Source organism: Numida meleagris, chromosome 5 (assembly GCF_002078875.1).
Source record: "Numida meleagris isolate 19003 breed g44 Domestic line chromosome 5, NumMel1.0, whole genome shotgun sequence".
Classification (NCBI taxonomy): Eukaryota; Metazoa; Chordata; class Aves; order Galliformes; family Numididae; genus Numida; species Numida meleagris.
Genome location: NC_034413.1, coordinates 15,592,236 through 15,614,169, shown reverse-complemented (window position 1 = coordinate 15,614,169; position 21,934 = coordinate 15,592,236). Strand labels below are relative to the sequence as shown.

At 37.1% G+C, this 21,934-nt stretch overlaps 1 protein-coding gene across 2 annotated transcripts in view; it reads right to left on the bottom strand.

Moving 5' to 3' along the window:
• Positions 1-21,934, bottom strand: part of PLCE1 (phospholipase C epsilon 1) — a 150,736-nt gene that overhangs the window by 39,518 nt on the left and 89,284 nt on the right. For both annotated transcript variants that reach the window (XM_021397672.1, XM_021397673.1), the window contains 3 exons: positions 15,836-16,152; positions 2,537-2,682; positions 527-785 (listed from right to left, as the gene is read on the bottom strand). In XM_021397672.1, coding sequence (XP_021253347.1) covers positions 527-785; positions 2,537-2,682; positions 15,836-16,152 — 722 coding nt within the window. The remainder of the gene's footprint in view (positions 1-526; positions 786-2,536; positions 2,683-15,835; positions 16,153-21,934) is intronic.

The following is a 21,934-nucleotide window of genomic DNA, read 5'->3' as shown; positions in this document are numbered from 1 at the left end:
TTACTGCATAAATCAAGTAACACAAATTACAGTAAGTCCTGTAGACTTTTTATAAGTCTTGGTTTTCATGAAACAGGGACAAATTTTCAAAACAAAGTGAAAAAAAAAGAAAGGAATTGTTTTATTTCATAAAGGAAAAGCTTGATGCATGCATCTTCTGAGTTCAGCATTTAAGGAATTGAAAACCTTCCAGTTCCCAATAAGCTATGCAGAAGATCAGAAAATTTAACACAAGATAGCTGCATCTTTAAGTATTTGCATACGTCCTTTACCAAAGTAAAAGCTTGTTGGTTTGGTATAGACAACAATTGCTCAGTACTCCTATACTGAACTACTTATTAATAACAAAATCTGTGTTACTACAGTTACTACAGGAATTGAATTGAGGTTCATGTAACTGAACTATGGATAATAGTCTGGTTTATAGAACTCTAATTAGATGAAGCTTTCATATAAAATAATAGATGATAAAATAATGCACTGGATGGCTAAGAACACAACTTCTTAGAACAGCAATCCTATTTACCTCTAATGTCTCATCCTGGGAATTATACTGTGGGCAGAGTCTGATGAGGCTTGATGCTCCATCCAAAATTTCACAAAGCTCTTTTAAAAATACACCACAGAAAGGAACTACTTTACAGCCCGGAATATTCAGTGCCCGGTTGACCACTTTCCTGTACTCAGATGAGGACTCATGCTGTGCCATAGCATCTTTCAGACTTCGCATGGTTTCAATATCAGACTGGTCCATAAATTGCCACATTTTTAAAACTTTTCTTGACCTAGTGAAAAAAGAGACCACAACAATTATTAAAAAAAAAAAAATTAAACCAATGTACACTGCAGTCCAAGACCTACAGCATGTACATAATAGTGGAAATTATTATCATTACTCAGAAATGAATGAATCACAGTCAGCTCATTATTTTTATGAAAACTCTGGCTGGCAGACTGTTTCTCCTCTTTGAATAACCAAATACCAAAAGTAAGAAGGACAAACAAGCAGTATGATTTACATGAGACTGGAGTAACATTTGGAGTCTTAATAAAAGCTCAGGTACACAAGTAAGACAAGCAGGCTTTCCAACACTTTCATTTTGCCGCTGCCTTAAAGTTAAAAGGGCATAGGAAGAAATAAGAAAAGAAATGGTGTGAAGATAAACCAGATGGTTTATTACAAATTCCTTTGGCTGTATTATGAGTAAACGATCCATATAGTTAGCAAAAGAAAAGAAAAGAAAAAAAAAACAACAAAAGAAATGAACAATTTGAAATATTTTACACTCATTTATTCCCATTATACTCTAAGTCTGACATGGAAATAAATAAGGCAAGGCCATTTTCCACCAGTGCCATGCTGCAGACCAAGCTTTGATTTCAAACAGAAATGATTCCTGGTGAGAAGGACATCTGGCATTGCCAGATTGGCCATTGCCATGGCCATTCACCCTCTGAGCTGCATGTCTGTGCAAGGGCATGGCCTTTCTACCCACCCCGCCTTCAGACACACCAAAAGTGGTGCAGAATCACTATCAGCTCAACATCCTTACCCCCCACTTTGTGTCCCTGTCCTGGGCTCACTGCTAATTGGGTACCAGTCTTTACTCTTTGCCTTCCCTTCAGCTGTGCAGAAGCATTACAGATAAAATTAAGGCCTTTATTTGTTCTGCGTTTTCCCTCACAACTTACACGGCTAGGGGATGTACATGGATGCATTCTGCTGAAAAGCACTCCCTTTGTCTACAAGCATTTCATATGTGTTTTATCTATCAAAAATGTAAATAATTAGTTCAGTGAGAATCCTTGCTAAACCACAAAGAGCAACACATGAAAGCTTTGCTACACCAACACAAAATACAAGGAAGGTCGGAGCTAAGTGATGGGAAATCTGATCTTAACTCTTCCTTCTCCAGACTAATTTGCTCCTCTCTGAAATGCTGTGTCAAGGCAGCACATCACCACATCTATCATTCCACAGGAAAGCCAGCAACAAAAGGGCTTTAACCCCACACTGTTTTCCTCCTGGAGACACTACAGGACTGTCTATAGAAGATAATTACAGCACAAGATCCCAGCATCAGTCAGTGTAAATAAATTTGAGGGTTTTAACAAGACAGTTCTAGCTGTTTGTTGTTTGAGTGTGAGTTTTGTCTGTTTTCTTTTACAGTTTCAGTCTGACTCTATCAGAATGCTACCATGATTATGTTTCACTTGTCTTCTGGACACTCCAACTCCCAAGTTATATTTTAGTTTTTAGACAAAGCATAACTGCTTTGCCATCTTTCTTTACATTTTAAAAATCTTGCTTAAAATGTATGCTTTCTAATGTAAAAAATGAAAATGCTAATGAAGAAAATGGTATTTGGCATGTTCAATTTTTTCAAAAAGGGATTCTTAGCAAGTAAGAGGGCAAGATGATGTGATTTAGCCACAGATTTCTGTTTATTCTGTTGTTCTCCAGAGACATCTGCTTAACAGAAGCTGCAGTGTAATCTATCACTGACAAGTCATTTACAAAAAGAGTTGCCCATACCTTAGTCCTGCCAAAAATTCCATTACAGCATTGTAGTTGCCCATATTCCAGCAGCATTTTGCCACATGTACTAAATATGAGAAGACTTCTCGTTTCTCCTCCATAGAACCTGCAGTCAGGATCAGCCAGGTCACCCATGAGCTCACCTTGTAAAATAAGACATACAATACAGTCAGCCAAAGCAATGTCGCTTGGAGCATCCGTGCACGTTTGATTTTCTTGTTTTCCTCCTGTGATGAGGGTACCAGTGAAGACACCACGCACGCACTTGTGGCCCAATCCCATGAACACACCTCACACACAGACATACATTCCAACAGTTAAATCTTAACTACTCTCATCATACTTATTTAAATAAACAGTTGCTGCATGGCAATATAAGATATTATGAATATGCATTCAGGCCACAGAAGAAAACAGGGAGCTTAAGTTAGTGATGATTTCTAATGCTGTCAGAGATCTGCAGTGCAAATTCTCACCAGCACAGCTTACAGATCTCAGCTTCACACTGGATACCTCTTGTTCTTACAACATGAATAGTGAATTTTGATAAATTGTCTTTTTTGTTTTCATGCACTGGAAAGATTATAAACGAAGTTAAAAAATAAAAAATCCACCCTTATCGAGTGTGACCACAATACCAGTCTCTGCTCAGTGATTATTTTGTGCCAGAATCAGGAATTAACTTAGTGTAAAATTCTATTTGTATTTAAAAAAAAAAAGTCAAACCTTCCTTTTACTAGTGAGCAGATTTTCCTTCTAGCTTATGTTCCCACAATACCTATAAAAGGTAGCTATATTTCAGATGGAAACCTAACTCAAATCAACTGTTCCTTTTCACAGTACCATTCCCCAGGGCTTAATTTTTGTCATTCTGTAAACAATTGGAAAGCAATAAATGCGGTTTGTTCATCACTGAGTTCCATTCTTTGGACTTGAAGGATTCAAATTGTTTACAGGCAACACTGGTGTGAGGAGCAGCTTATAAAAACCAGAAAAATTTAGTCATCATGGGCCAAAGATTGATTTATTTTAAAATCCAAGTGTAAGAAATAAAATGAAAACTTGTTAGTACAAATTAAAAAAAACCCAAAAATATAAAGGTCTTCCATTTATACAATGGTCTCAGCCTCTCACTCCTGAGGGAGAACAGCCAAAGAATATGAGAAATGTAAGTTGCTCATTTATCTTCCTGACACCCAAAACAACTGAGAACAACAAATGGGAAATGTGCAAATGAGAAAACAAGCCACAGCTCCAATACATGCAATGCACATAGCTGGAAAAAAGAATCAAAATTTTAAGACTGAATTCCTGAAGAAATGAGGGTATAAAATCATTCTTTCTCTCCTCCCTTAAGGACATCCTCAGGAGTGTGCAGCACAGGGTAACGGGATGCAAGGCTCAGGGGACAACAGAGTCGTCCTGCAACAGTGTTGTATGTGCCTTAACCCTCACCAAACAATGTGGTTATGGAAGGTAAGAACTGGAAGAAATTTGCTCCTTGTCCAGCAATAATCAAAAGAAAAGACTTAGGAGCAGATACCCAGTAGAGAGCTTTCAACATGGGCAGAACAAACAGGAGAGATCCACGTTGTACATGTGGACGCACTGAAGGACCTTTCTCAGCCGCAGCCTTTATGCAGGCTGTTGCTGCAGAGGCCGCAACACAAAGAAATAACACAGCTGCGCACTCAAATTTCACTGAAATTTTATCTGTGGCACTCAGCTGCTGATTCCTAAAATGTAAAACTAAATCAGCTGAGAAGTATATAACTAAAGAGCATCAAGGTATGGAAGAATACAGAAAACAGAATTGTATGGCACAGAGGTCAGATGAGGGCATGTACAGAATTAAATGCAAGTAAGTAAATGCAAAAAAAAACAACCCAGAAATTATGAAACAAAACAGTTAAATACGTGATTCAAGGTTGGCATAGACTTATTTGTGTATGCTGGAATAAAATTACATATTGGTTTTGGATATTATTCTCATTTCCAGAAATGGCTCTGTTAGAGAATACAAATGCTAAACATGCAATAACACACACAAAAAGATTAATAACATTTGTTTGGTATGAAATACCAAATGTGGTAATGACAGATTGATATGTGTTTAAATATTTTAAAAAATAATACAATTTTAAGCAGATCTGTTTTAATCTAAGGTAGTCAACACACAATAGTCAGGAGAGAACAGTATCACAGCTGATAAAGAACGTCTAAAAAGGCATTTGAACATAGACTCCCTAACAAGAAACCTTGAAACTAGGACATTTACTTGCTGAAAATTCATTTAATGCAGAGTTTAGGACTGCTATAAACAGTTATGATGAACTTTTACAAACACTCTGTAAAAGCAAACACAAATGATGGAGGGGTTAGCATGAACAAGCCTTTGCGGCAAAATAAGGGTGCAAAAGGCAGTAAGTAGCCTGCCTTGAAGTTTATGCTGACTGCTTCTGCGGGACAAGAACAGACTCACAGGAACAGCAGAAAAGATTTAGAAAGTCTTTCACTAAAGAAGAAGGAAAAATAAAGTGTCTGAGTGTCTATACAACAAAACAGGATGGGCGAAGGAAGATACAATGGACTGGGCAGAAACAAGCCACAGAACAAAGCACCTGAAGACCGAACTCACTGCTGACAAACAGCGAACACGCCTGCCTCAGAAACTTCAGTACATTCGTATTTGCTGGAGATTAGAAGACTGTGAGGCTTCAGTCAGACACAGATAACAGAAAATTTCATTCATGTGCTTTTATGTATTGATGACTTTAGGAGTGAAACAGAGTTGTCCCTCTGCATACGCTACAGGCTGCTTCTCTTTTCCACGTGGCTCTTATATCTTATTTAGTAATAGCCAGGAGTATACATTGATTTTTCCGCTGGTTCTGAATAGCAGCAACTCTCCATAAAGTTTTTCTATGAACTACTCAGACTGTCACTCGATTCATCTGAGTACACCATATACATCCCAGAAACAGGGATTATGGGTTTCTCAAAAACCAGAATAGTCTAGTACTCCAAAATGAATTTCTTGGAAGGTTTCATCACTTTAAGATTAGTACAGAGACCATTAAAAGGCAACAGCACTGTCAGAGAGGAGGCAGCAGAGGAAAGGAGCTGTGAACAAAGGCCATCTCATTTCATTCACTGAAGTTTTTCTTGAGCACTGTGCCTAGTACCTGCACCAGCTTTCCTACTCCTTGTTTTTTTTGGTGAGGATTGCTAGAAAACAAAGAGAATTCAGTCAGGGGCTTTTGGGTGCATTTTCCCCAAATTAAATCTGGTCCTGGAGCCCAGCTAGGAAGCAAACACATAATTAATATGCAGAACAATCAGTTATCCTTTTAAAAAGTCAGAGGGGACTTTTGTCATAAAAATGTTGCAGTTGGAAGATGTGGCTGAATCAGCAGCTTTGAAGGAGCACGGAACTGAAGCCGAACTACAGCTGTCTGAGGTTCCTTCCCAGCTCTGAACTCCCAAAGATTTCATTCTGCCCAGGCAGAACTGATGGATCAAAAAATGTTATCCTGAAGACCAATATTCTAAAGCTTTTACGTAAATGCACACTGAAATAATTCGGGTGTGGCATTAATTTTGAACAATTATTCATAATGGCCATAGCTAAAATGAACCACGTACAACCAACACAGAAATGCACGTAAGTTGAAAGGACTGCAATCTTTAGGAAATATCACATACAGTAGCTTACAGGAAACCTCAGTATATTAAAGTATATATTAACTGAAGAACACTAAAACATACAGAGATTTAACAATTCTCAATAAACATACTTTTGAATGTACTAATTTGCTGAGAATTGCACGAGCAGTCAGGAGTACATGCTCACAGGTTCGCCTCTATAGGAACCTCTGACATTCTCCAACAACTGTACAGCTGCCCACAGTACCCAACAATGCATATAATACACTTTTGTTGCCTGGGAAGCATAATGCTTCCTCCGCACAGATGCCCGCAGCCTGGTTAGCAGGATGTGCCTGCTGCACAAGGCTCTGCAGCTCAGCAATGCGCGGACAAAGCAGCTCTGGGACCAGAGGCAGGACGCGCTGGCCAGAAGGGTGTTCAGTAGCAGCCTTGCCAGAAGGATCAAAATGCATTGCGAGTATTCCTCAGAATTACAATAACACTTTCTGGACCAAGTTTTTGTGTTAGATATCCCATTAAGATCAGATCACAATCTACATCTTAAAGATGATTTCCTTAGTATATTTTTTTCACATTCTACTTACATAGTTCTGTTTCTGCAACTCACTGTGAACTCCCTTTAGAACACAAATCATCACAACAAACCTATAATTAGATGAGTCTAAAAAGTATGAGAAAATGTATCCTGGCTTCATTGCTATAATCCACACAATAGCAAGACACACTGAACATCATAAACTGAAACACAAAGTACTCAAGCTGATAATAAAATCCATCTTTTCATTCAGGTGGATATAAATCAGGGTTTTTCAGGATTACTGAAAAACATCAACATTTAGGTGTAAAAAAAGAAATCGCGTCCAATAGATACCTAGTGAAAATTTAAATATTTTCTTGTCATCTGTTACAGACAAAGCACCCTAACATCACACTACATTTCAGTTTCTAAAAAAGCCCCAGCTGGAAATTTTCAGGGGTACAAATTTGAGTCTGAGTGCAACAGGACCTGAATCAGACATCTGGGCAATGCAAACTGAAGCTGAGCAACAATCTCAGGCACAGTAATACGTAATGACATATACAGATCTAGTTTTGTTTTGTTTTGTTTTTAATTGCATTTTTTTAACAGCTCCTGCTACTTTAAATACAATATAATCTACTCAATAGACTATTTTTAGGTTTTTGGACTTATCCTACTTTGATCAAATTTTCAAATAATCTTGAGTAAAAAATTAATACTGCATTTTGGAAAAGCATACTTATAATTCACTATTAATCTTCAAATACACTGTGAATATTTTTAAGCCCGTGTCTGACTCATTCAACATTTCAGGCTACTTAACTTGGAAATTTTCACAACGGTAGCAATAATAGATCTTCATTTACAACAGAGAAACTCGATGCGTTCAGGACATTACATTCCCAAAAGGCTCCAGAAATTTCTCTTCTGATTTTCAAAATTCTCATTTCACTTGGTTTTTTTTTTAAAGGCTACAAAATTGTCAGGGAAGTTCTTGTAACTGAATTGTCAGAATGAATAGGCAGAATACATTTTATAACCTTACAGCATTTTAATATTTAAAAATAAAATAAACCCTCCCATAGCCTTTAAATGGGGGAAATCTATACCACACATTCAAAAAATAGCATAACCCAGTGTGTTTGATAATCTAATCACTGATCTATCACTGACTTAAAGTCATGTCTATACACAGGCCAATATCTCCCATTTTGACAAGAGTGGGATATGGCTTATCAATGATGTTTAGTTGCTCTTAATAACACAATAGGAAGGACTTTGTGATCGGACATAAAAGAGACATCTGTGATGGACTCAACATCTGTTGGCATGTGATTCTTAATGTCCTGTGAGTCACTGTTTGTTCTAGGAGAATCCTGCTTCATGCAGCACAGAGGATGGAATAGTACTCACTGCATGTTGAATTAATAACTGCATCTCAAAATTTGAGGTGGATTTGCTTTACTTCCTTTCTTTTAGTCTTCTAATACTAAAGATCAACATAAATCACATACACATGTGTGTATATACATACACACACACATATATAGATATACATAATTCTGTACTACTATTTATACACCTGCTTGAGATATTCCATGAATTTTGGAATGGGAACTGATTTATCTCTTATCTTCCTTCTGATTAGCTTTTATACAAATGTAAATGAGGGAGGGAAGAGGGAACTGTTAACAATCCCCACCTACGAAGCCCAGTGCTCTCCTTTCTAACGCTTTACACTCATTTCCCAACTCTTACGTTTTTGCAGCAATTCCCATGCTACATGGAAGGAACAACGTCTTCTATTCTTATATTTTAGCAACTTCTTAATACTCAAGAGACGGAGCTTTCAGAGGCACAACTAGCAAATAGAGCTGTCTGCCTGAGGTTTAATGCATACCATCGCTACCAAGCCAAAAAGATTACAGTACAGACCTTCTCTAACACCAAACGTGAAAATTAAACATGACCACCTTTGTAACTTATTCAACTGCTATCTGCTCTGGAGCAAGAAAGACAGTAATTTTAATACTGGCAAAACAAGGAGATTCATGAGAAGTTTCTCTCTGTGAAGTCTCCGAATACAAAACAAGAAGCTGATTTTACAGCTATCCACAGGAAAAGCATTGCAATCTGTATTTCATTTAACCAAGCTATTGTGTTTTTAATGATTTGGGAACTGAATGGGGAAACTTGAGTAAAACCTGCAAAGCATGAAAAAAACACATAAAACAATAAATAAATAAACAAAATCATGCTAAATATCTGATGACGGTTAATGGCAAGAGGGAAAAGCATGCCTTATCTTGTTTAAAAACATAACTCTTACTATATCAGAGTACACTGATTTCTCTTTAAAAGAAAAAATCCTCCACCTTTCATGACCCTACAAAGTCTTCCCACAAAGTAAAACTCTTTCTGGAGAAAGTTATTCTTAAAAATCTACGGAGAAGATTCATGCTTATGAGGCTTTTAGAAACACTACTGGAATGCACTTAGCACTGATCAGCTGGCAGCCATGAGTTCCATCAGTTCCTTTGTCTCACAGTCTGCTCACACACCCATCAGTGCATACTGATGGATGTAAGGATCACAGCATAGAACACAGCACTGTTTTATTTTAAACAGGTTTTGGTAAAGGTTCTTTATTAAATTTTTGGGCTTCGGTATAGCATGCAATGCTGTTCTCTGATGCACTTTTAAAATCTGAGTATTTAAAATTGCATATCCTACGAACAGATGGTTCACTTTAGGTGCTGAAGTGAAATTACATAACTTTACAAAGAGCATTTACCATTTTAAATCTGATTGAACAGTATTCCAAACAAGGACTGGAAACAGTTTGATATTTGTACAAACATAATCTTTTTAAAAGTATTATGCAAACCCATTTAGGCACTGCAAAGAAATGCTGAACTAAGAGACAGAGCATAATATTTATTTATATTCCATAATTTCAGTAAAATGATATGCCTCTGCTTTGCTAGTAAGGGTTTAGAATCGTCTTTTAAATGACAATGAAGAAAACTTAAAATTCAACCCATTAAAAATGAGACTGTCATTATCATTTATTTTGTCAAATAGCCAGATATTTTATTACGTTCACTGAACACAGGAGTGTCTTAGTTTGCAAACATAGGCTTACAGCATGAAAACTGAAATTGTGTTTCTGTGGTTGCTTTGCTGGAGGGAGGCAGAAGAGCAGCTGGGAGTAAAAACCATAAATGTGCAACAGACCAGGAGGGTAAGGATATTAAATAAAACAACCAACACGTGCCCAGGAGGAGTGTGGGATATGATCAAGGTAAATCCTGAGTAACAATGTAAGGACCATAAGGCTCATGGGATAAAGAATACATAGCAGGGCACAGGAATCAAAAGAACTAAATGCAGCAGAGAAAGACATACCAGGCAACAAGATAGAAAATAAAGTATCCATCTCATTACAGTTCTCTGGGTCTTAAAACTCACTTAGCTACCATTCCCCTCATCTCTTTCTAGCTACCAACACTCTGCTAACTGCAGAATGTCCTTAATAGTTTCATCACACAGCTTTTATATATCCATGGAAATTAAACTTCTGATAGTCATTTAAAAAATCTGAAAATTGATCAGCAGTACTTAACACTGAAGGGGTGTTCTCTGAGCTCATATTATAGCATCTTTAAAAACCATTAATCCTTGAAAGCTCCCTTACAGATCTGGAGATAAGCAACTGATGCACTCAGATCCACATTTTTCTCTCACACATACTTTTCAGCCATTTCCATGCCCTTTAGGGCACCCTCCCCCCTCCTCCTCTCCTTGCCGTCTGGCATATCCTCTTCATTTGTCTCTAATTCTTTTAAATGCATGCCTATGTTTACTGAAAGGCCAGGCTTTGTAACACAATAGACAGATAACAGAGAGCGTGGTTCTCTACCGGAGTAAAAAAGTATATCACTACTATTGTTAGTCTTAGAGAATCCAACAGCCTCAACATACAATAGCTTTGTAAAGCTACCCATTACTGTTAGTTCTAGTGCCCAATTTTCCTACCAAACATTAAGTAAAAACCAAAGTCACTTCCGTATTTCCAGTCCCTCTTTTAAATGTCTTCTGAAATATTACAAAGAATTTTTGTTATGTTTGCTACACAGTATGGAAAGATTATGATAGCTGAGATCACAACGATTACAACCTGCCATCCCAGAAAACCAGAATGACCACTGGAAAGCATAATGAAAGCCAAAGAACATATCTCAAGTCTAAAAGAGCATCAGTTACACTTTTTCCTAATAGTTATTTAACTTGTCTTTGGGCTTTGTGTATTTGTTAAGTCTGATCTGAACTTCAGAATTAAGGAATGACTGAGAAAAGGCATCTTTTTAATCTCAGTGTTACAATAGAACATTTCCAATAAGCAAATGTTCCGTTTCATCCACATTTAGCTATCCATGAATGTATTGCCTTAGAAGAGCTGCAGATGCAGGTCAGCACAACATAATTTTCCCTTTCTTTTTTTCTGTTTTTCTCAAAATCCAACAACATTCCTTGCCTGGTTTTCAGTGTTTGATGCCACATTATTGCATTACCACACCAAAGCAACTGATTGGATCTGTTCTGCACATGTGAGTTAGCACCTTGTTAATTGCAGAACACAAGGATGCTTTTTTCCTAAGCAGATAAACCTATTTATTTGCTCTTCTTTAACTGAAATATGTGCATGGCAAATGTATTATGAACATGGCCTCATTTCCTTTGGCTCTTCTCTCCTCCTCATTAAACATCATATTATTACATAGTAATATAGATTCATTCTGCAGTGTAGCATGTAATGATAGTGATTCTCTAATACTTTTCATCTGCATCTCTTTTCCTTCTGTGGTTATCCATTGTTTTTAACTTCTCCCTTTTCAAATATAGTGTAGCTTTTCACATGTTAAAAAGTCCTCTAATTCAGTCATTATTTTTAATTTAACTTTTACAACTATATCTTAAGCAGTAGTGACCAGTCTTTCTATAGCAGCATCACAGAAGGCATTTAAACTTCAGTGGGAATCTCTGACGTGAGTTATCACCTTCATATACCCCTTCTAGGGAAGTCTATATACCTATACACCTACATATCTAAACAATGCAAATTTTTAGTGTCAGAGCTAGATGTCATATTAACTTCAACACTTCTGGAAGCTTCATCAGAGATGGTAAATCCTGAAAACAAACTGCAACTTTAGCAGATTATAAGATTCTTTTTTCCTGTGAATATTTTATTACCCTGTGAAATACCCAACTTGAGAGCTGGAATGACCTCAAATTTTAAGAATATAGATGAAATGTAATCAGAAAATATGTTTGTCTTTGAAAGTGATTGTATTTTTGTGTTAATTTCACAGAACATTCACAAGTGATCTTTCTCCCAACATATTTTTGAAACAAGTCATTGAGTATTCAAGCTCCTTGTCATGGCAGCCACCTCAATTAACACATATGAAATAAACTGATATTTGGAAGCCCAGGACAAGATAAAACAAAAGGAAATATATAATGTTTGAATGTCCTCTAATAACTATGTCAAGTCTAAGCCGTAACCATGCTCTCTTAAGGGCAGTTTCTGTTTTCCAGCCTCAACAGTACAATATTTGCCAGCCACTGTGTGCTACTATTCATGGAGTGTTTGACAGCAGCTTTAATCTGTGCTATCCATCTTCAGTGTCTCTACACTACTTACTACTACAAGGTTTTCTCCTATCAGTCTTGATAGTGAAACACTGAAGTGGGCAAGAGCTCCAACAACTGTCTTCCTGCCTGTCTGGAGAAAAAAGACCCATACCTTTGGAAACTGTTCCTGGTGGATCATCAGTACTAATATGATAGGTGAATCACTTCAAATACTTTAAGTCAAAACACTCTACCCAGCAAATAAAGCAAAAGAAAATGTTCATTATAGTTAATGTCCAGTGTTAGACAGTGTGCCCACTCTTACAATTTTCCACAAATAAGAGCGGAATTGGAAAAATAACACCAGTTCTTTAGCATGCAGTTGTCTTTAAGTACAAATTTTACCTACTTGCAAGGGGCAACTGACTTCTGATTTTGTTCTCATAGACCATTTCCATGCCAAATGCTTAGGGCCAACCACCCACCACAAGCCCTTCCTCCTGTGTAAGTCTTTTTCCCATTCCTTCTAGACACTTCTGAGGTCTACATACTGTCATTTATGTCCAAAAAAAAAAAAAAAATTCAAGTTTATTGAAATACCACCCAGATAAGAGCCCGGAAGAATGAACAGCATACAGTAGTTGACTGCCTGACCTCTTCAGGGCTAATCAAAAATTAAAGCATGTTATTGAGGGCATTATCGAAATGCCTCTGAACACTGGCAGCCAGGGGACATCAAGTGCCTCTCTAGAAAGGTTGTTCCAGTGTTTGACTACTCTCATGGTAAAGAGACTTTTCCTAATGTTGCATCTGAGCGTCCCCTGGCACAGCTTTGTGCCACATCCTCACATTCTGTCACTGGTGACCAGGGAGGAGAGAAATGTACCTCCCTCTCTGCTTCCTCTAATTTACATTAAAACAACAGTTTTATAACACCAAAAATATTTAAAGTAGAAGAGAACCATGTGAAGTTTCCTCATACACGTTCTGCAGTCAATGGCAGTTTGCAGCTTCACTCATGAACAGGGCTTCTGGTGCTACTGGAATTTAAGCAGTAAACAATACTGGTAAAATTGACCTTACTAGGATCCCAACCAAAACTCATTTTTTAAATGGTTTTTCAATTATTTAGAATATTCATTACTTTTAATTATTAATTCATTATATAATAGTGCTCCAGTGCTCACTGAAAGCTTCCATACAAATGTCAGTGTTTGTTCTATTAAACAATAACAAAGTTCCTCCATATCACAAAACTGCAACTACTGAGTGCCATTCTAAAAGTGTAACAAGCATGTTCCTCATTAATGTATATCAGGAAAATTATTAAAAAGCATATTGCTATATGAAAAATCCTCTATAAGCTATAATTGCTCATCGAAAAGAACAATAGCATTAAATGATTTTTTCCCATTTTGTGTCAGAAGCCTGTCATCTCAAAATTCATTCTGGCTCCCACATTATAAATACACTTCAGTATTTCTATAGGCAATGCCAAAATAATCAGCAGGCACTCACTGACTTTTGCCAACAAAACCATGACTCTTTGCACAAGAATTTTCTTGCCATTTATAAACAAAGACATTTTCGAAGTCCATGCCTGTGATTGGCTGTGGCAACTGATACACTCCACCATAAGATAAAGCAGATAGAAAATACTGATTTATTACAAACAGTAAATATTTTACAATAACTCTATTTAAACATATAACATCTATGTTAAAAAAGGTTATTCCAGACTATTAAAATAATATATTGCACTAAATATCATGTGATCTATGCATCATATATTCAGGAATTCAATCAAATGCTGTGAAAAATTATCCTGCAAAATCAACAGACAAGTAATGCTAAGCTACAAAAATTGCAAACTCACATTAACTGATATTCAACATCTTACTAAGAGACAACTTTGAAGTTAAACCTCATTCTGATATGGAATAATCTCAGTCATTTCTGACAAAAATTTTTCAGCACCTATTTGCTCTCCAATCTTATTGACTGTTTCAGTGTTGGAAGACATGAAAGTCAATCTCCTACATGCAGAAATCTGCAAAACGTCCCAATCAACTTTTCTGGCACCGTGCCTCACCAGGCACACGGGAAATTGATCACTTCACCTTTCTCCTGCTGCCCTTACTATGGTGATCATGGTAAGAGAAATGTCACAGTGAGGAGGGCCAAAAAGGATTGGAAGGTTGACTTCTTCTCCGGCTATGTGCCAGATACAGTATTTTCTAAAATACAGCAACCACAGGCCAGATAATTTTTTTAGGCTTTGTCTGAAGACCAAATATTATAGTTGCAATTTTTATTTACATTCCTACAATAGAATTAAGTGACAGAAGACAACATATTAACAATATTGTAGTTCCTGTATCTCGGGAACATGCAAGAAGCAGGAACACTTTGAAATGCTAGATGTTCAGTCCATGATTCTTTGGTGTCGAGCAAACAGGAATTTCACGGGGTTAATACATCTTCTGCTCTATCTACTTAATTTTGTGCTATCTTCTTGATACTGCACAATTTTTATCTCTTATTTAAGAAGGATGCCCTGGATAAGAAACTAAAAAAGTAGAAGTCAAGGCTATCTTCATTTTACTCCACTTCTATGAATTTAAAAAGTTAATATTGTATGTGGTTCACACAACAAAAAGAAGGAAATTCCTCCATTTTTCTGCAGCTGAAACCTCTGAGACCTGAGGCTTTATTCAGTTTTTTGTTTGGGTTAGGTCAGATTTCTCTTTTTTGTGTGTGTGGTTTGTGGGTTTGTTTTTGTGTTTTGGGGTGCTTGGGTTGTTTTTATTTCCTTATTTCAGATTTCTATTAAGCTTATCAAGAGATCACCTTACTAAAAATAAGAAAAAAGAAAGAAGAGTTCTAGTAAACAGTTCAGGATTTGATTCCTGCAATGTGTCATGCCAAAGAACAACTCTTACATACTATCCTTGAAAACACACACAGTGATACCATAAATAAACAAACATTGCAGGTTAGCGTAGTTACATTATACAGAACACAGAAATTTGTAGTTTATAATACTTCTGTCCTGGCTCCTAAGATTGTGCTTAGTCTACAAAAACCCAAAACAAATAAATAAAACTGTAGCTCCTGAACAAAATAATAAACTGACTGAAAGTTAACCCCACACTATCAGAATATTCTCAGAAATACATGTCTGCAATTTTTTTCTTCTGTTTCCTTTGCAACATGCAACACAAGCTTAGGCTGCAGTTTTCCAGATTCACTGAGCAAATCAGTCACATAACTCCTATTAAATTAAGTGGAAATCAGTTGGCTAAACTCACTGATCTTCTTAATTTACATGTTAAAAAACTGTCTTTACAGCTGAACTCTTCTCCGAGGGAAAGAAAACAAAACAAAACAAACCAACACACAAAAATGACTAACCCACATATCAGGTAACAAAACTTACAAATAGTAATTTAAAGGTTTTGTCTTACCTCATTAAATCTTGTCACAAGATCTTCTACAGCATTACGTTCACCATTTGGGGAAGAAAGAATAGTGGCAGATATGGAAGCTTTAATACAAGGAAGCTTGCTTTGACACTCAGCATTACCCAAATCCCTGGTTAAGAAGCAGAGGTAGTCAATGGGTAAGACTTTCCGGTAGAGCTCCTGCTCCTGCTCAGTGAGAATGCTGGCAACCTCCTCTGGGAACTGAATGAGGTGCTGCAGTTCGATGAGCTCCTTGCTGATACCAGCCACATTGGAGGGAAGGCCACTGGAGCTGGCCATAGATGTACACGCTTGACGTTCTAAAACAAAACAAATAAAAAATTTATTAGGTTTCTCCTTTAACTCGTGGATTGAGCTCTGCAAAATTAAAACAACTTGTTCCTGTTGTCCCTGTAAACCGTTCATTCATTTACTCAGCAATGTAGTATTTTGAAAATGCTTTATATTTAAACAACCGAATACATTCTTTCCTTATACATCTATAAAACTACAGCCGGTAACGGGATCTTCGGAGATGGTCAAGCTACCTGCCAAAACGCACTTGCTTCTTGACTTACCCAAACACCTGCTGCAACCACCTGCAAGTCATGCCAAAAGGATCATCTTGACTCTATTTCACCTCCATGTCAGAGTCTGCAGTACAGACTAAACCAGCGGGAGTCTCTTGGCACAAGAGATAATGTATAATGATATAGCAAAACCCATGTGGTTAGTGCATTTCTTCATATTCCTCTTGCTGTAAGATACAACTCATCTGAACTCACTGCACTGCAAAAATAAATGTCTGAAGTTATAAAATATTTTTCATTCTTCTGGGAAAATGCATATATTTGGGAGTACGTGTGTTTTATCCATTATTACAAAAGATTCATGGTAGTTTTATGAAGTACTAACAGCAACGTCCCTAGAAAAATAAAACTTTTCCTAAGATGGAAGAAGCCAAGCTTTGTAAGACCATGTGGGAAGCCTGAAATATCAACACAATGATTCCAAAATAGTGAGTATGAGTCTTCTGACTAGATAAGTTTAGAATGGGTACTCTGAACAATAATTTTTCAAAAATTACTTAAATATATAAACAGTCATATTAGTATATTCTGTACTCGTCTTTCTTCCCAGGAAAAAAGTTTAGTTTTCAGTGTTGCTTCATAAAATACCTTTAGGGGTTTTTTGCTCACATAATGGATTATACACTCCCGATCTATTCTTTAACTCGACTTTTTTCCTATCAGTGCATTCTCATTTCACACATGGTGCACATCTCCTTTCCGTTCTCTAAATCAAAATGTTCACAATGACAGATTACAATTCATTCCCTTGTTATATTCTTTTTACAGAATATCAAAAGAGACAGAAAAATACCTTTTCTTAATATAGTTCACAAAAAGTTGAAAGATAACTTATACCAGACCAAATAAAGCCACTGGGCTAAACAGAATCTGTTGAGAAATTTTCAAGTACTTAAATGCTTCTGAAAGAGCCAAGGAGTAATTGTTTCTGTGCCTAGACTGGCAAGGAAAAAAGTAATGGACTTAATTTGCTCTAAGAAATATTCTGGTTAGACAGTGGGGAATAGACGCAACTGCAAGGACAGCGTAGATATCAAGAAATCTGTCACAAACTCCTGCAAGAAAGATCAAAGAAGACATTTAAGAACATCATGTTGACATGTTGATCCTGTTTTGGGCAGCAGTTGAAGCAATGTGAGCTCCTAGGCTTTCTTTCAGTCTTGCCTTTGGTTCTACATTAGGCTCCAGTTCTGCTCCAGTTTTGTTTTCCACTTCAATCTATGCAGAACAATTCTGACTGCTTTAGTAAGAAAAAGCTCTTGAAAGCTCATTTGGACTGTTTTTAACTTTATAACAGAACATAAGCATGTGTCAAAATAAAAACAATGCTTATTTGATATTATAGGAGTTGCATATTTGCACATATGGACTGAACTGTCATTGTCTCAAGTAGAAAAAAAAAAAAAGAAGAGGATAAGGAACTCACAGCAGAAAATCTCTTCCCATCCACTTGCCCCCAGAAGACTCCTTCCCAACGCCACACACCTCCCACACAGGATAAGCAGCCAGGCAGAGAGCAGAGAAGCACTGTTGTGTCAGCCCCTCCTGCGCCTCAAGTTACAACTGGCGTGTACAGGCTGAGCCTGTGTTGGCATTTTACTTTATATTAGTTATGTACTTTTGAAGGGAATCTAGCAAACATCCCCACTTACAGTGCCGCAGCGTACAGTCTTAAGAGCACAGAAACTGGATCGCTGTCAGATGAAACAACAGCCTTATGGCTGAAGAAGGCGCTCCCAGGGGGCAGCTAATATATCCCCACTGCCAACAAGCCCTCACCATCAGTGGCACCAGGTTCTGGAGAGGATCTGAGCTCAGCATGGGTAGGCTCTGTAGAACTGGACTTGGCTGCAGGAGATCACAAAGCACAAGAGGACAAAAACTTTCCATATTCACACTTGCAACAGAGCTACACTGCATACTGTCCCAGAACTGCAGCTTTGCTTAAACACCTCAAACAGCTGGCAAAGCCTGACAATGCATTTGCATTGCTGATGGTGCTAATGCACACCACCATGCCTAGGCATAGCCCTCCTCAGCACCTCCTGTTACTGCCTCCCACATCTAAGAACAAGGCCCTAAACAGTGAAGGGACCAGATGCAAGAGGACTTATCCATAGTGTATTCCTGGACTCCCAGAAACTGCTGGAAATGTATCATCTGAATTTCATTTTACTCACTGCCCACTGATCAATTTTCAACACATTTTCAATGAAACTGTCTGAGGGACAGCAACATGCTCCATTGCAATGTCTTCGAAAGTCAGCTTCATTTTAACAGAAAAACCAAGCTCTCAGAAGGAAAATCTTTTCATGGAAGCTAAGATGACTGAAGTCATAGGCTAAACAAGATCAACCGCTATTACTGCTGCATTTGGATAAATAAATAAAACTCTTCCTGTTTCAAAAACTGAATTGCAGACTAGTATTTCAAAGTCTTTGTTAAACTGAAAGAACTAAAAAAGTATTCTCTCTTTAATTTAAGGGCCCGAGAAAGAGGCTGCTGCAGCAGGGCGCCGCTAATATCCGAGGAGAGGAGCACAGCCAAGCAGAACTGTAAAAGCTCATACCTCATGGCTCAAGTGTGGATATAAATACTGAACAAGTGGAAATATAACTTATTTCTGTGGAATATTTTTACACCTATAAATATATCCATAATTCACATCTTTGCACGCATTGACTGTTGATATACGTCACCTCTCCAGAGTCTGATCTTTCCCCGTTCCAGTCTCCTGCGTTCTGTCACAGAAAATCCAGGATCCCCACTCAGCTTCAGCATCCTCCCACCCATGATTTACACCCCGCACAAAAGTCTCCTCCTACACTCTCTCTCTCCGTACTAATCTAGTCCTTTTTTTTCCTGGACTATTTCTTTGTTTCTTTTTCCTGTCGACAACTTTTATCATTTTTCATGCCAGGAACTGATCTGCATTGCTCTGCTTGCTAGTTTCTGCTGTGAAACTCCCTATCACTCCCATCTACAAGCCCTCCAGCTTTCTGTTGTCGCTTTACATCCCTCAGGAAACAGATACTATCTGTGCTTCAAAGAAAGACCAGGTCTTCAGATTAATTTGCAGAAGGGAACCGCTTTCAGGCCAAAATCACAGGAGATTTTCTTCTTAGAGTTAAGGCAGGACACAATTCTCAGTAAAATTAGCAGATCAGCTGCCTCTGCAGCAAGTTGTGATATTCTTTGTGTGCTGCCATGTCAAGTTATAGCTAAAACTGCAGAAGAAAATGGGAAAGACCTTCACTACTCATTTGCAAGTTGTCTAATGCTGGAATTGACAGATTCATTTATCCTTTTGATAAACAATCTAAGCAGATAATCTTTTAAATAGCAACCATTGCTTCCACTAATCAAAACAAGATAACCTCTGGCAAGCATTAAAAGAGGACTCACAGGTTGACTTCAATTCCGATACGCATGGGAACAAAATGCCTTGTCATCTCTAACAAAAGAATAACCAATTTAAGAATAGGAGAAAAATACAGAATGTCTGCTTTAGGGAATTATCCAGCCTCAGCACATCAAAAACTCTTGAAAAAAAGCCATCTGAAGCCATTCATTTTGCTTTTTTTCAGAAAAAAACAAAACCTTTTTACAAGGTTTTAGTAAGGAGCTCTTGCATCAACAAATTAGCAGCAGATTAACTCAACTTTTATTAGTATAAACCTTAGAATTTCCACATTTCTTTAATATGTCTATGCTGAATAAACAAAGTTCAAGTATTTAAGTGTGTAAAAACTCTGTGTGTGTGTACATGAAAGTTTCAAGATAGTCTTGAAAGCCTGGATTTTTGCTGATGTTCTTTTCTTTATTGAACTCCATTATGCTTGTGTTTGGTAATGTGAGCATGAGACTGATTTGTGATTTTTTGAATACGAAAAACGGGGAGCTCACTTTAAAGAAAAATGCAAAGAAACTTTCATCAATAAAAACATTAAAAATTCTGCTGGAAGGCCAGTGTTAATTACTGTAATCTTTCCTATTTTTTTCCACATTTGTGTGTTCTACTAAACACAGTCCCTGTGAGACATGCAATGCTTCCTAGCAACAAAAGCAGAACGATCTGCTTATTTACCATATTACTCGTAAAGCTATAATTAAAAGGTGCTTCTTTATTAGATTTTATTCCATCATTCATACAGATGATTTACTAATACACAACATGTTATAACAGTTGAGCTGCTGCCATCAGTTTTCTCTAAGCAGAAATTCAGTACTGGCTTTCAGCAAATAAGTGGAATTCATAGAAAGAAAACAAATACTGCCCCGACTATAATCACACGAACATGAGAAGTGTTAATCCTGCTCAAAATTACAGCTGCCAACCATGCCATTTGTACTTTGATAAAATCACGCCACTTTCCATGTGAATTCTGACCAAGTAAGGACAGCGGCACAGAATTACTTTCATCCAAACTCAAGCACAATAACTCTTAAACTGATACTTGTAGGAATGTGCTATGCACCATTACAGTGAGCATACACCCAGCGAAAAGCCACTTTCTTCTTGAAATAACTACAATTTGAAAACAGCAAACTTGTCAATAAAATGAAAGGTGACTCTCGAAGAAGTCTGCTGATTTGACAAATGAGGTAGCAGGATTTGTCTTAGTTTTATTTCTAGGCTGCTATTCCTTCTGCACTTATTTTGAGAAGAAAAACAAAAAATATCCTCTACTATTGAAAATCAGTGTTTTGAAAATGATAGAAGTGAAAATTAGAGTCATTAAACAAGTGCTCTCTCTAGAAGGCTCCTGGGAAAACTAAGCACTCTAAAGCAGAAAACAGGTTTCAACAACCACAGGAGTAGAAGTAATTATTCAAGATATTATGACATCTTATTATTCAGTTGATAATAGACTGATAATAAACATTGTTTCCAGGAAATTATACTGCTGTGATTGAAATTACCCAAAATTCTTAGGGGATTATTTTTTTCAGTCATATTAAAAGGTAATGTGTACTATAAGTATCTATATCAGTAAAAAAAATTGTTTCCACTGTATCACTATCATGCAATAACTGGGTCTTGACAGAAGTGTTTTTATCAAACAATGCTAAAGACATCATCCCAACCGTTCCTCTGCAATATGCATTATGTTTACAATGAAGAAATGAAAAAGATACAAAGGTGAACAATTGTCAATATAGATAATATAGAAGAGTTCTGTTCAAAAATGAGCAAAAATACGGTAGAAACTTTCCCAGAACAGCAAACACTTAGATATGGAGTGACAGAAGCTTCAGATACAGATAATCAGAACTGAGACAGCATTATTTTCCAGTCCCTCAGCTGCGACCTATCTCAGTACTGTAACAACCGAACCAACCAGTTTTTTCATTTCCCGTTCCTCTTCTGTATAATTAAAAACATATCTTTATCTTTTAATGAACATGAATTCACTGCGATCAATTTCAAATGCAAATAACTCACTCCAGTATTGAAGGGCCAACATTAAACTCAGCAGGAAGGTTACCATAGAACAGGATCAAGAGCAAA